The sequence below is a fragment of the Perna viridis genome, chromosome 12, assembly GCF_037379345.1.
Source record: "Perna viridis isolate PV_CMFRI_1.1 ecotype Kerala chromosome 12, ASM3737934v1, whole genome shotgun sequence".
NCBI lineage: Eukaryota > Metazoa > Mollusca > Bivalvia > Mytilida > Mytilidae > Perna > Perna viridis.
This window is the reverse complement of record NC_142456.1, coordinates 24,804,262-24,820,618: the sequence shown is the minus strand read 5'-3', so window position 1 is coordinate 24,820,618 and position 16,357 is coordinate 24,804,262. Positions and strand designations below refer to the sequence as shown.

At 32.2% G+C, this 16,357-nt stretch overlaps 1 protein-coding gene and 1 long non-coding RNA gene across 6 annotated transcripts; one reads left to right on the top strand and one right to left on the bottom strand.

The window, feature by feature from the left end:
* The first annotated feature begins 3,566 nt into the window (after positions 1-3,566).
* On the top strand, positions 3,567-8,863 carry LOC148601788 (carbohydrate sulfotransferase 3-like). Of its 5 annotated transcripts, none has more exons than XM_088555560.1 (5): positions 3,567-3,702; positions 4,324-4,433; positions 5,328-5,471; positions 6,873-7,047; positions 7,889-8,863. In XM_088555560.1, exons 2-5 carry the CDS (start codon positions 4,355-4,357, stop codon positions 8,742-8,744), a joined length of 1,254 nt encoding a protein of 417 aa, XP_088411686.1. In that variant the 5' UTR covers positions 3,567-3,702; positions 4,324-4,354; the 3' UTR covers positions 8,745-8,863. The 5 variants fall into 5 exon arrangements, with proteins under 5 accessions (XP_088411686.1, XP_088411689.1, XP_088411685.1 ...); XM_088555559.1 differs by having other exon boundaries at positions 3,599-3,822; XM_088555564.1 differs by having other exon boundaries at positions 3,599-3,822; positions 6,873-7,039; positions 7,889-8,089.
* A 711-nt stretch (positions 8,864-9,574) lies between these two features.
* On the bottom strand, positions 9,575-12,927 carry LOC148601787 (uncharacterized). Its single transcript, XR_015917165.1, has 3 exons — positions 12,745-12,927; positions 12,151-12,223; positions 9,575-11,138 (listed from the first exon to the last, which is right to left on the bottom strand). It is a non-coding gene; the product is annotated as an uncharacterized LOC148601787 (long non-coding RNA).
* Positions 12,928-16,357: the final 3,430 nt, after the last annotated feature.

Here is a 16,357-nt window from a genome sequence, read left to right as displayed (position 1 = left end):
AGTATAATGAAGCAATGACAAAAGGGCGCATGAAACAGTAATCAAAGCATTGACCAAGATTCCAGCGGAAATGTCAAGGATAAAGACCATGCGTACAAAGAAACAAAAGTAAATAAACAACTCTAGTAAAACTGGGAGCTTGGACCAGGTGCTCAGGTAGGGTAATCATCCCCTGCTTGTCTAGAAGTACCCGAGGTTCTTATAAAATATCAAGTCCGGAACAATAATTGAAATAAAAGCCTTAAATTATTTCCAGCTTCAATTACATTCACGCATCTTGTAGGTAAAATAACTTCAAAAAAGGGAAATACGTTATTTTGATCAACATGAATGTTAACTCCGCCAGATCTTACGGAAATGAGAAACAAATAGTATGTCGATTTCTTTTTCAAAGTGCAAAACCGGTAGCTTTTAATCAGATTTTATGACGGCCTAACTCCTACTAAAACATTTCAAGCTCCGACCATCGTCTGACGTTCGAAATTCACTCTGGACGCTGCAGCCTGCCATCAGAAAATGCAAGAAACCTGCAAATGTCGGGGGAAAAGGGGGATGATTTTTAGCAACCTTATCCGATTGTCAAACGCTTGATTTCCATAATGTCTTAGAAAGGCCTGCTCTGGAGCGGTCAGTAAGAGCGGAAACGAACGTCTGCTGCTGTGTGGAGTTTGAAAACATTTTCAAAGTCAAACCACACGAAAATACCCGGCTCACTGAAATTTCCATGCAAAAAATATCAATAGGCCAATGCTAGCGTGAAACAACCTGGTTTAAAGGTTATAATACTTCAACTCAGATAAAATGTTTACCCAAATTTCAAGTCAATACATCAAACAACATAAAACAAGACAAACGAACATTTTGTAATGTAATCGCAACTGATATAGTTGCAAATTGCAAGGAAAGTTAGAATAACCAAACCACCTCCTCAAAAGCTATGATCACTGGTGAAATCTGACGAGTAAGTCTAAAAACTCGCCAACAGGAGACTAAAACAAATCCAATACAAGTCTGCACTGTTCAAGAAAATCCTCGATAAAAATTAACAAGAGAACACATCTCCGCCATCGTATCGCTTATGACGGAAATTTCATTTGTTTGTGATATATTAATATACACATGAATTCATCGCAATTTTAGTACAATGTTGACGTGTTTATCATTGGAGAGAAGATTTTCTTCTTCCTTAAATGGGCGAAAGTAAAACTCATTTACAGTTTTAGAGGGTTTCATTATTTTATTTTTTTTAATTATTTGTTGTTCTATTTCATAGCCAACCATGGTCAGGTTAATTAGACTGACACATCCACAATGACCAACAACTATTTTAAAAATTGGTAAAGAGCGTGTTTTTGTATGACGGTGAAAGGATGATTAATATCACTGTGCATTAATGCATTCGAAAAACACAGACGGAACGTCATATGTGTGGTTTTTTTTTACCCGACCGTACGTTTACAATTGGAACAATATCTCAAAAATGCTGCCATCAATTGTGAAACTTTGATGAATTATTGGTGAACCTGCAAAGTGTACCACCAAACCGCTTTCCAAACTTCTAACTTCTTTACTCACAGCTGTCAAAGAGGGTCTCCAGTACTACCACGACACTTGTTACCTACCGTAAGACCTTCTGGAAACCCTCAAATCAAGATTATTATTAAAATAAAATAGCATTAAAAATTAAGATTTTTTTCAAATCATTATACTTCTATTCCCCATACTTATTTCAAATCTCGACTCAAAAACATTATATGTAAACATAAAAAAGACGGTACACCTAGATGCAAATATATATAGTTATTGGTATATATTCTTCGTACTTTGTATAAAATAATTCAAAATCATCTTCCAAATATAACGAAGAAGTTTTCAAAATGCATGGATTTTTGATTGACAACATAATCGTCCAGTGTGGTGAAAAGGTTTTTTTTTTAACGAACGGTCAACATTCCAGTGGTAACAAATGGGAACAAATTGTGCTCCTCCACTTGCCGACCTATTCCGTCCCTCTTATGAGGCAAATGTTATAACTGATCTGATCCAAAAGAAGGAACATCGTTTACTTACATGCTTTAATCTCAGTTTCCGTTATATAGATGAAGTATTATCGTTATACAATCCTAGTTTCGGGGATTTGATACATCGCATCTACACCAAAAAATTTGAGATAAACTTTAAATTCAGCTTCTTATCTTGACCTACATTAGAGATCGATGGTAAAGGAAAACTATTGACCAAACAATACGACAAACACGATGGCTTTTCATTCCGTATTGTCTACTTTCCTTTCATCTGTGGCAACATCTTCAGCACCTCCGTATGGAGTTTTTCTCGCGCTAGACGTCTTACAGTTACAAAAATGGAATAGGGTTATGTTGCTACAATACTGACGTCATCACTACAGATGTTTTATGGTTATCATCATGAACTGTTGGATCGTTACGGTGTATCCAACGTGTCATAGCTTTCCTTTTTCTCTTTCGTCTACCTCGGACTTTTTATTGTAACTCGGTGGGTGTTTCTAGGAACGCTAAAGACGTTTACCCCAATGGTGTACGTGGTCAATGCACCCAGTGTGTAATGTAGTCCGAGTTCTCATTTACTTTTGTTACTTCGAATGTAATAGTTTAGTTACTTTATATTCTTTGTTTTGTTTTTTCTGATAAATGATAAAATGGAGTGTCTGTAATTATATTTTTTAGTCCTTTTTTCTTCGGGTCTTTTTTTTTTTTTTGGTTCTTTATAGTTAATAGGTTTTTTTTATTTAAGTCATTTGACATTCTGGACAAAAAGTATCATGTGTTAATCAGAATCAAAATATTATAATCTGTTAATCTCAATCGAAATTATGAGATGTATCAAGCTTGAATTTTGGTACGTACATCTATTTAGCGTTCGACATCTGCGCGCATGTCAAACTACGCTCCGTGAAGCTTTACCTTACCGTTTGGAACTAATGGTAATGATAGTTCTATTGGTATAGCGGAATAATAGTAATAGTGTTTTTTTATCAATATACTCTCTTATTGATGGCACCGACTCAGAAACATTGTCCATGTAGCGTCTATGAAGATCTGGTTTTGGATCGTTAAATTGATTGAATAAAGTTTCCTTACAGGCGAGCAAACATGGCACCAAATACATTATTCTCGGAAAAAATACTTCATCAAACCAAACTGCAAGTCGGAGAATAATTCTGTCATACAAATGCTAAAAATGGTTAAGGTTTCTTTATTTAGTTTGTTTGTTTCGCTTGTTTTCGTAATGTCTGTCAGACATACGATGTCAGAGGAATGGCCAATCCTGCAGCGTTCAGTTGTAAAAAATACCTAGTCTTATAACCCTATTTAAAAAAAAAAACACCAAAAGTTGTTGAAATAATACAAAAATGACTGTTATATTAATTTGAAATGTATAATACTTTAATACTATACTAAATTGAAAATATCAGTATTCTGAAACTTTTTCTATTTCTTCAAATTTCTTTATTTGTTTTTGGTAATTACGTAACATTCGGTCTTTGGAACGTTTATCTTATGTCTACAATAACGCAAAGTCAAGCTAGAAATTCTCTTATCAATACTCTTGAAATACGCCTGTGTATCTTATCTGTGACAGTCACATAACGTGTTACCCTCGTTTGTATATTGTTGGCGATCAAAATTTATTTCAACATGGCATAGATGTAACAAAAAACAGGTCAGTACAAGAAGGAGCCTTGTGCATATTCAAAACATTAAATCAGTTGGTGTCTGCATGTTTTATACAGTAGTGTCATTAACAAGTACACAGCAGAGCAGACCAGTTTAGTTATTGCACGTAAGTAAAGCTGAGTAACTCAAGTACGGATTACATTATTCAATGTTTCCATCTATCTATCTGTAAATAATTTCACTCAGACTTTTTTTTAAAAAGAATAACTGTTTTATCATTTAACATAATAAGTTTTAAAAAGTGACAATACTTTTAACAAGTCTATTACATTAAAAATAAAACCATGTACACGCTAATCTCACTTATAGTTTCTACATTTAAGGCATAATTCAAGTAACACACATAAAGATATTGAATCTAGATACTTTTAGCACAAACTATCCAAGCAATGTATGCACAACCCTATACGTGTTTATAAGAAACCATATTACACTTCCAAATCAGATTAATTAAATAAGGTAATGATTGAAGTTATATGTAAAGCAAGTTTCTGATCTTCTTATATTTTCCATTTTCTGTTCACAAAAAGAATAAAACAAACAAAAACTGGGTAAGTGCTAAGTAACAACTTCTCTACGTTAAGTTTAGTACTTCACTTGTTAACAGGTGCCTGATAGAACGAAAGACGAAAACAGATATGAATTATGGTGCAAATAGGTGTCTCGGTTATGCTGTTGTTTTAAGCACAAGCATTTTTAGTATATTTTATTTAGCAGGTATACACATTTTTTATATACATGTATTGTAATAAATCCCTGTTCTATCCTTTCTCCGAGTCCGAGTTGCTCATTTGCTTTTGTTACTTTGTATGTATGGTTTTAATTACTTTATGTTCTTTGTTGTGTATTCTGTTTTCCATGTCTGCTCTTTGTCCCTGGATTGCATTCTTTTGATTATCACTATAACCTTGGTTCCCTTGATTACTCTTCCTCATCGCCTGGTTTTCGAGTGAACGAATTTTTTTTTCTTTAACTGTACAATGCATCAAACTTGGCATATATTTATTGCACAATTCCTACCTATCCTTCCTCCTTATCAGTTTGTTTTTCGAGAGAACGAATATTGTCTCCAACTTGACAAAGCATAAAACCCAGCATATATTTATTTCACAATCCCTGCCATACCTTTCCTCCTAATCAGTGTATTTTGCGAGAGAACAAATGTATTTCTGTGATTGGAAAACACATAAAATCCAGCATATATTTATTGCAACAATTTGATATATGCGTATGTTACTTGTAAAAGTTCATTGTCGTTTCAATTTGGCCTTTTTGCTAAATATTAGAATAGACAAATATATCGAATGCTTTTCCCTGCAATGATTTTGTGGGAGCAGAACAACCTCTTGTGGTCGATGCAATAATCATTTATGATTCTGTTTGGTTTACATTTGAGACTTTGCAATTGATTTTTTTACCCCAAACGACAAACGAATTTGGCATATTAATTAATGAATATAGGATAATGTGATGGTTGTCAGCTCTTTGATGAGACAAAGAATATTTCTGAATCATATAGGCATTTTGTTCAGTAATGTCCAAGCGCTAACACCAAAATGACGATGCTTTATTTCTGCATGAAATTAACGTAAACCTTTCTCTGTTTCTAAGGTTATTACCGGCTGGCCAAAACTAAGAAGAATGGTCAATTAAGAACTCAAGTTTCACAAGAGACAGAAGACAATTTGAACAAATGTTTATCAACAGGGGTTATGGACAATACACCTCATACAATACTAAGCAACACATCGAGTGGTAAGTATTCTTTCCATTTTTGAAACTCCACCATGTCTTGAAAAACATTGTCAAAACATCGTCATTGAAGTTCTATTTTATTTAACAAATGTCAGAAAAAAGCAGATAAAAAACGAATAAAAAATAAAGAAAACAACAACAAACACACAGGAACTTTTTTTCTGAAAAAAAAATCCAACAAATTTCCCATCATAGATACAATACTTCCTATATCGATAAATGAGCTGCATGAACTGAAGTCTTCCACCTCTGACAAAAATGTTTTGTAAATATTCTATCTTTATGATATTCTTTTAATTCCTCTACATTGACGGTCTAACCGATGGTGTTGTAAATACTCCCTTCATAAGATACCAAAAATAATTTATAAACGCAAGATGAAGGGAGCTAAACAAAAATACAAGTTGAAAAGTAAATTATCAAAATTTATAATTCATGATTTTGTGTTTTGCTTTGTTTTGTTTGTTTGTTTGTTTGTTTTTTTAAAGTTATTGAATATTACCTTGATATCAAATAATGGCAATCATAAATTTACCAAAACAAAAATACCAATTATATATATAGCAGATATCAATATGCTGTTACACGTGTTTCAACGAGTAACCTCTCATCAGCAGAGAAAGACCTAAATCAGAGAAAAAAAACTTATTTTTCAAACAGATGTTATTGTAAATACCGAAAATAATACATAAACGCAAGTTGGATAATGCTAAACAGAAATACAAGGAGTTGGAAAAGAAATTATAACAATTTATAATTCATGATTTATTTTTTATTTTGAAAAGTTATTAGATATTACCTTGATATCAAAAAATGACAATTATAAATTTACCAAAGCAAAAATACCAATTATATATATTGCAAATATCAATATCCTGTTACACGAGTTTCAACGAGTAACTTCTCATCAGATCTAAATAAAAAAGATATTTCATAGTTTTTAGTTTTCAAAAAGTACTCAAAACCAAGATTATCGAAATAGGAAACCAAATCCATCACCAAAAAGTTCTATCATGTGTAATACAAGGAATGAAGCTGGATGTTTTAAGTATTTGAATTTTTTCTTATTTTGATAAATTAAGTATGATATAATTCAGGGTAAAAAAAATCTGGTGAATAGGTGAATACCTTCTAGGTAGATGAATACCTTCTACGTAAGTGAATACTTTTTCGGTGGGTCAATACCTTCTGGGACGTTTGGTCCACCCATAGGGACATCGAACAAGCGATTATTAGCAAAGTAGACCACTTAAATTTCTAATGACACCTGTTAGATGATTTATTTATTATTATTATTATTATTTTTTAGGAAATGTTGGAAAAAATCACGTAAAACGTTTTGTGTGTATGCGCGCGTGTGTGCATGTATGTTATACGATATGTAATGTTTTGCCATTTTAGATAATAAACAGAAAAAAGTTTTACTGGTCGCCTATAAACGGAGTGGGTCAACATTCACGGCTGAAATTCTGAAACAAAGTGGCGGAGTTTTCCTCAGTTTTGAACCATTCTGGGCAGTCATCAAGGAATCGTACTTGCAGCCCAAATCTGTATGCTCAAGAAATGGTGTATGCAGGTTACTTATAAAGATATTTTTTATTATTTATTCTTTCTCTCTTACTTTCTCTCCGTCTTACATGTTAAGTTTCAAAACAAGTGGACGACAGATGAATTTACAGGTCATAGTAAAAAAAATCAAATGAAATGCACATGAAGGTTCGATTCACATGAATTCCCGTAAAGTCTCACACATTTGTAACTCGATTCACGTAATTTTAAAATTGTGTTTAAGAAGGTAGACCTAGTTAAGGGACATAATTCTTAAAATTGGTGATATATTTGTATCATACTCAATTTCACCAAATCCTATCAAACTTTCGTTTGAAACAGAATGAATGAGTAATCAAGGGAACCAAGGTTATAGCGGTAATCAAAAGAATGTAATCCAGGGACAAAGACCAGACATGGAAAACAGACATACACAACAAAGAACATAAAGTAACTAAAATCATACATACAAAGTAATAAAAGTAAATGAGCAACTCGGACTCAACTAAAAACTGGGGGCATGGACCAGGTGCACCGGTAGGGTAAGCGTCCTCTGCTTTTCTAGAAACACCCGCCGAGTTGCTCATAAAAAGTCAAGTCCGGGGTAGACAAACGAGGAAAGGAAAACTATGACCCGTTGAATAAATCAGTTTTCATGGTGCTGAATGAAATCAGTCCAAGTTGCTTACACGAGATTGATGTAAAATGCTGAATACAAACATTCCAATGATTTGTTAGAGTTGTGTCAATTACCCTAGGTCTACCTCCTCAAAACATCTGAAATAATTTTCCCTGTGTAAACTAGTTTTATTGTGTTAATAATAAGTATATTAGGTTTGTAATCGTTCCATGAATGTTATATCTTTAAGAACACCAGGAAAAGGAATACAGAGCTTACAAACAGTAATACAAGCCATGCAGAACTTATTTAATTGCCAACTTTCGAAACTACCGGCCGCAGTTCTATTGTCATTTTGGTACTTTCATCAGGGTAGTGGGAACCAAATGCTACGCAAGTGTCATAACTTAAAACCAAATCACAACAAATACACCAAGAACAAAATCTTCCAGAAACCAAAGTGCATTTTCAAACTTGAGGAATACTGCAAGTCTTCCAGTACTGTTATTATTAAAACAATTCGATTGACGTTAGAAATGGTTTCCATGTTTACTGAGTTGATGCCGGAAGTAGAAGTTGTCCACTTGCTTAGAGATCCAAGGGCCATTTTACACTCTTGGGAATCAATCAAAGACATCTCGTATGATAACGTGAGACCTTATGCGCGGGCATTGTGCAAGCGTATTGATATTGACCTCGATGTTACAACACACAGTAACACCAGCGATCAAAAGAGTTCAATTTATTCTTTGAAATATGAATGTTTGGCGTTCGAACCAAAATATGTGGTGAACAATTTGTTCAAGTACCTAGGGTTTCAATATACAGAAAGAGTTAAAAACTGGTTACAACGCTTTACAAATGGATCGGAAAACATAACTAAAGATATATATAGCGTTAAAAAGGGAAATTCTGCAATGATTTCTTCCAAATGGGCATCTGCTTATCCAATACACGCTCTACAAGTTATAAATGAAGAATGTCAATACGTTATAAGACGGCTTGGCCTGGATAAATCAATTAAATTTAATTTAACTCAAAGCCAAGTAGCAGATTTGTACTTTTCAGTGTGTAATCACGATCATATAAGAAATAAACATATCTAATTTTAAAGAAATATATTGTATTTCGTTCGTTCCATCTATTATAAAAAAATATTTAATTAGTTTTACATGACCTTGTCCTAATAAGAATCCGAAAAAATATGACATGCTAAAAACGGTAACTAAACTGTGTATATTGAAAGTAATGAATTCACATATTCTTATCATATGTGTGATAAAATACAAATAAATTCGACACTATATACAGATGTGAATATCTGGAATGGTATTTTTATTCGTGGGTACCATAGTTCGTGGTTTGGGGAAAACATTTGTTCGAGGTGCTCATTTGCTTTTGTTATTTGTATGTATGATTTTAGTTACTTTATGTTCTTTGTTGTGTATGTCTGCTTTCCATGTCTGGTCTTTGTCCTTGGATTACATTCTTTTGATTACCTCTATAACCTTAGTTCCCTTGATTACTCTTTCGTACATGGTGTAGATATTTTAATCCATGGATTATACATCTTCATATAAAGAAATTCAATTTCTTAATGTTAGGAACAAAATTACGGAAAATGTTTACGCAATGAACAATGACGCTTTCATCGTATACAAATCCTTACATATTAGGGCTTGAATTATGAATTATTGATTCAAACACTCGTGCACATATAAACTCAGTTACAAACAACATTTTCTTACAAAACTCGAGAGAATATAAACTGTATAGACTGAAAGAACTGCTTATATTTTAATGTGAGAATGTATAGAAACTAATCCACTTTTCTGAGAAAAATATAAAGAATTTTTTTTAAATGTGTAATGGTGTATTGTTGGACCAGTACGATTACCTTTTTTGTGTAACGAAGTGAAAAAAGATAACAAAAGAATACAAATCAGAAATTTTACAATTTTGATATGATGTACACATGGTTTAAGGAGTACATTTAACCTCTCAATAATTGCTATCTTATTTTTCATCGGTACACGCATGTATCGAAGGTTAAATTAAGTATATGTCTTGTCTCATCTTGTCTTCTGTCAGTATTTTTGTTTATTATGTATCTTCCTAGATAACAAGATATCTAAATAGTTGATCAATTAAATGTGTCAACAGTCAGAGATCGCAGTTAGTAAATAAAATGTTGTTACAAAGTTATACAAAACCCATATTTTTTTTCTCAAGATTAAAATAGATTATTTTTTTAAAGGAACAATGGTAAATTTTATAAAAAGGGAAGAAACACATAACAAAGAATTAAGAAGACAAGAAATTAGCAGTAGTACATTTACAACCGAAACTGCATTAGGCATTTTTATATTCTTCTTAATGCTCATTTTCAAAGATGTGCAATGTTACTTTTTACAAAGAGAGTCTGTTTACGCCGATTCAAAGTCACTTATTGTGTATTTAAAGCGTTTTTCATTAATTTTTAACTTCGTATAATCGATCTTTAATTACTATTAAAACAACGTAGCCCCTGCATCAATAACCTTCGCATATCTAAGAATTCATAACATGTACAGGTAACCGAGTAGCGGATTTTGATATTCGATATTAGGTACTTCAGACGGTTAACCAGTTAACCGTTTCAATCTCTAGTTTATAGTTTATACACATTCTTTTAAGACACAAATTAATTAATCATAACATGATCAGAGACGGAAAACCTCCAAAATAATTTGGTATTTGTATCTCCAAAAGAAATGGTTAGAAAATTAGGTATTCTTGTTTGCTCGAAAAATTCTAAGTAACAGTATCAATTTTAAAACTGCTGTGATTTCGGATAACGATTATAACATTGTAAATACAATTGTATGCTATATACACAGTTACATAATTATAGTTGTCTCAATCCAGTAAATATGGGTTTATGATACCTAGCTGGTAGAAAGGAGTTGTACAACACTTGAAAAGAAACCCTGATTCATACGAACCATTCCAGTTCGTGTAAAAGTTATCATTGCAAAATCGTTTCAATATCTGCATGCATTAGTAGACACTTGGCAAAACATGAAAAGGGAATTTAACAATGATCCAAATATACAGGGTTCGGAGTATAAAGAGATCCGATCCTATTTTCATTCAAATTACTATCATGGGAAACATCGAATATCATTAATATGTTATGCATTTAAAACTAATTTAGGTGCGTCGTTGTTTTCATTATTACAACAAATTTTCACCAAACATAAAATATGTAATTAGGATTGTCTGAAGGGTTGCAATAACAGTAATGTTCGATGTAAAACACACAGATGAACTCCCAACTGATCCTCGCCTATTAATCGGTATTTCCTTTGAAACGGGCGACACAATAAGAACTTCTTTTGTTAAAGATGGGGGTATGGATGAAATTTCCTTGGCCATAGGCTGGTTATGATTCGGTACTATTTGAATCTTAATTCGTGGTTTACTGCCACATGGCAAAGTTGGTTGTGGTTTTGCATTAACTGAAAAAAAAATTGTTTAGTATAATGCAATGTTACGTTCAAATGAAACAACTGATAGTTCTAATTTTAATTAGATTGTGCTATATTATGAAAGTCACTGCTTTTGTCTCAGTAAGTTTTTTTTGTTTTTTGTTTTTTGCTTTATTTTTAATTTACTCAATATTAGTGATTAGTGTTATTGATTCCAAGATTAATTGCATTAGGAACCATATTGAAACTCTAAAAAAATTTGAGAAAATCTCGCTAGAGGGTATTCCAAATCCAAGCTAACATATGGTCAAAATATAAACAATGGCATCAAACAGGAAGGTGGTGTATCTGTAGCTTGAGTCAGTCTAGAATAAAACCCCATAGTCTGTAATGAAACCCGATTGTCCGGTACATTTGTCAGGAATAATACCCCATATTCTGGTATATCAATAAAAAGCATTTGTTTTATTATATCAAGTGTTTGTGTTCAGTTGTTGCAGAACGATCAGTATCGGAATAAGGTATAGACATACCAACATCTTAATCATTGTGTACCACCTGCTTTCATAGCGGGAGTTATAATAATAAATATCACAAATATTATTTGTAACACGTTGCCGCTACGAATCTTATTCCAATTATATCTACTTATTGTTCATATGTAGCGTCACAAAGCAACTCAACTGGTTGGTTTTCTATAAGGTACTTTTTGTTTAAATTTATTTTTTTCTGATGAGCCAATTAGATTTTAGCTTTCATGAAATTGAAAGTAGTGTGTAATGAATAAACAAGACGAAAAAAGAACGAGGATTCAGGAAAGGTAATCTGTACAAAATTTAGTATTGGTTCATGGTAGATTCTACATGTGCAGACTTAATCAACCAATTTTAAAGAAAAGAAACAATTTGAAAACCTTTTTTAAATTATGCTGACTTGAAACATTTTTATCACAATTTAGAAAATAGAGAAAAAATTGTGTTTTATCGTGGATCGGAGTCGTAAAACCTTTCTGTTAATTAAAATAATTTAGTTAGCAACCTACCTGCAAATCGCTTGGGCGAAAAGATTAAAATTGCACTTAGTGTCACCAGCGCATTTATGAAAGAGACATGCATCTGTAATGAAAAGACAAAAAAAATAGTTACCGGGAAATAGCCTGAAAATAATTATAACAATCACACAAGCATTTTTAAGAGTAAAAATTTGAAAACAATTAAGTGTAACCATTATTAGAATTGACACCAATGAAATTCCACGTTATCACGTATGTTTTTTAGAATTACAAATTTTCTGTTTAATGGTACATATACTTCAAACATTTTTTTTTTACATTCGCCTTAAATGTTGTCCTTTTAAATTCAAATAGGAATTCATAACACATTCTAACATCGTTGGGAATTTTTCAGACCCTTCTATAAGTTTACGTTATCTTCCCTGTATCAATTTGATCCGATGGAGCAGTGTAGAGAATAGAGTCGTCACATTCTGAGACTTTGTATATATATATACTAATGTGCAATTTGCATTTACTACTTCACTTGATGTGAGTTCTAAACATGCAAATAAGCAAGACTACATGCTTATGTGAGAGGCTTTTGTTTTAGAACAAATACTGTTATATCCAATTACTTCTTACCATTCAATGAAAAGATATCATTTTGACAAATAAATCCCTTTTCTGAAATCTTTATTCATTTTATTTCACATACAATTTCTAATATAATTTTCTTTTGGCGTACGTTATAAATCTCTCAATAAAGAAACAAGAGTATAAAAAGAAATAATGTGTTTGCTTCCAAAGATAAATTATCACAAATTTAAACGCAATATTATTAGTACTTTTACGACAATAGTTCTTTATCACAGTTTTTGGCAAGCCTAAAGTGTAAACAGAATGATACCTCTCATGGATTAGGTTATCACTGAACATGTAAAAGATTGTTCAATTTAAAGGAATTTCTCCTACAAAAGAACAATCACTTCATTATCGGTAGAAACGTCATACATGGGCTTCTAGGGAATATCACGGTGAACGTGGCCAACAAAACTATAGTGAAATGGCCGATCGAAATGAGACCGCCAAACAAAAACGAATTCACGTGTACTCGTTTTTATTATTATTATTTTTTTTTTTTTGCAATTGGGACCCTTAATCAGAACCTTTTCCGATAATCACTTGATGTTTTGAATAAAAAGAGAGGATTCGTTTTTAGACTTAAGCGACATCAACTTTCTGTGGGATGATTCCGTTTATATTAATTTTGAACATGTGATTTCTGGGTTGGGATATCCTATATTAAGCATTGTTCAAAGTGTGTGCTTGAACACTCTAGTGATTATCGGTTAAATTACTGTTTTTTGAAGAAACCAATTGTTTTGTAAACAAGATTTCTTGCATTTGTGCTTGCAGTATATATCAATATTCATCGCAAATTATGATCAAATCTCCTATTTCAAAGCTTTTACTCTGCCACCGTCTGTTCCAAGTAGTTTTAAGGTTTAATTTCGTCGCTACAGTGAATGGAATATAAAAGTGCAAAAGTACTGCGCAAAATCTACTTTCCCAACACGTCTGGCTTGTTTTTTTTGTTGGTTTATGTTATGATTTGTTTTGTACTTGTTTGTTTTAATTTGAGGTTGTTTTCTTTCTTGTTTTTTTTTCGTTATTATTATTATTATTATTATTAAAAGTAATAATAATAATAATATCTTGCTTTTTGTGATATCCATTTCTTACTTTTTTTGAGAAAGTTCATATTTCAAACATAACAGCAGAACAATTAATTTGTTTCGCCTTATTTAGCTGCCAATATGGACATATTCAAAATGGCGACCAAAATCCAATGCATTGCATTATTTAAATAAATGAGCAAAGATACCAAATTTGAAAGTTTTAATATTTAGTATACTGGATATAAAACTATCTTATCTGAGTTCTCAAATCAATATTATTTTTGAACCTGTCGCCAAACATATTAATAGGTAATAATTTGAACGATAAATATTCAATTTTGTCATATTGACCTAGAAGACCATTGTGTAATCAGTTACATTGAAAGTGCCATACCGATGCCGAAATTGCAAATCTTGCGGCGCGGTTTGTTTGTATTTGAATAACATACACCTACCATGATAAATGGGAAAATGAAGGGCAATAACAACATTTCCAAACTGGTATGCATAAACTCAAGGCAACAGTAAAAAGGAATAGCGAAAAGATGGAAAGTCTATATTACAACAAATGACAATTATCCAGTCAAAAACTGGAAAGTTGGAAACAATGGCAATAGTTCTGACTTGATATAAGTACATTTTCAATGGAAGTGGTGGATACAACCATGTTTTAGAGGGCACTTAACCTCCCGCTACCATAGTGGTAAATTGTTTCTGGAATATTGCAAAACAAACAGGCAGACTTTTCATTGTATATCAATCATTCTTAAAAAATCATTTCTATGTTTATTGTATTATTTTTTTAATCAGCAACAGAACATGTATGAACACTCTAACCCTGTACCCTTTTAATGCATGAACAATCAAATACTAAATAAAAGATGGATAAGAAGAAATCTCCCAGTCGAAATTTGGAAATCACTCCAACGGAACTACTAACCCTGTCCAAAAAGTTTTATAATTACTTTTGTTTGTAGCCGTAGTCAAATCATCGAAGATACTGAATATATAGTCCATTAGGCCAATAAAAATAATGATGTCTGTTTCCTGCTACCTTACCCACCTTAGTTTTGGTGTGCCTACTCTAAGATTGATGACCATTTAAGCTCAAGCATCGTTAAAGTCTAGATTGTTTCCCATCAACCAAATGTATTTTTTTTTTAATTAGAATAATTTTCCTAATAACCTATCCTATTTTTTTCTTGCTGGTAGCAGGAAACAAGACTATTTTATTTTTTTCCGTCAGAAAAATTAGAACTGAATTAAAATGACAACCGAAATGCATAAAGAAATATATTAAGCAAAAACCTTACCTTAAATTCTTACATTTCCATACACTAGGGTGTTGATCGGTTTTCCAAAATAGTATCTGTTATATGTTTGCATAAGTTTAAAATTATTTTGTAACTCTAATGGGCTGATTTACTCCTGGTAAATGCGGAGGTGTGAGACCACGTTTTTTGGGATTGGAGAGGCTTAAAAGTACAAGTATACTCTAGGTCGTTCATATAGAATAATTTTTCGAAAAATCATAAACTTGAAAAGTTTTTTTATATTCATATTATATTCACAGACATAATACCACACTGTCTATCATAACAACGCGTTATACATTATGGTAATCGAAGTCTTAAAATAAAAAGCAGTTTTCACTTGTATAGTAGGTACTCTTCTTTGTTTGGGATTGGAGAGGCTTAAAAGTACAAGTATACTCTAGGTCGTTGATATAGAATATTTTTTCGAAAAATCATAAACCTGAAAAGTTTTTTTTTTATATTCATATTATATTCACAGACATAATACCACACTGTCTATCATAACAACACTTCATAGTAATCTAAGTCTTAAAATTAAAACAGTTTTCACTTGTATGGTAGGTACTCTTCAAGACGGTAAGAGTTGTTATGATATCTCAGGCACACATGGGGTCTGGAAGTAGACCGTTGCTCCAATACAGCTGGATACTTCTTAGTCAAGACAGTTAAAACCCCAATCACCATCATGTACAGTGATTGAGATTACAATTTTACCAATGGAAAATCAATGTGTGTGTGTGTGTGTGTGTGTGTGTGTGTGTGTGTGTTACATAGCGATGCGAGTTCGAGTCTTGCGGTTTTAGCATCGTTGGGAATCATGGGCAAATTTGCGTCCATTTATCAAAAAATCTTTATTAAGGGATAATTATTTTTTGAATAATTTTGCATTATTCTGATTACATGTAAGGTATATCTGGTACTGACACTAGCCTAAGTATTATCATGGATATTATAATGATGTACAGTAGGAGATGCCATCACCATAACAAGTGCACTGTGAATGTGAAAATGTTTTACCAATAAATTAGTTGGAAAATCAAGGTAGAAGTGTGTACGTGTTTACTATTCAAAATCTGGACATGAGAATTTCCTTCATACCAATATTACCATATTTGTGTTATACACTGTATCTGACGTACGTGTGATTATATTGAAAAGCTTTGTAAGTTAATAATTGGGTTAATCAATTTTGGATGTCACTTCTTATACTAAGACAGCTTTTAAGAAGTAGTCTTAATAAGAATCATGGAAATTCTGTAA

What these genes read in the sequence shown, in the direction of transcription:
- LOC148601788 (XM_088555560.1), top strand. Translation starts at nt 4,355, where the DNA reads ATGAATTATGGTGCAAATAGGTGTCTCGGTTATGCTGTTGTTTTAAGC. An exon ending in TAGTATATTTTATTTAGCAG is followed by an intron (nt 4,434 to 5,327) that starts GTATACACATTT and finishes TCTGTTTCTAAG; the next exon opens with GTTATTACCGGCTGGCCAAA. An exon ending in TCAAGAAATGGTGTATGCAG is followed by an intron (nt 7,048 to 7,888) that starts GTTACTTATAAA and finishes TATATCTTTAAG; the next exon opens with AACACCAGGAAAAGGAATAC.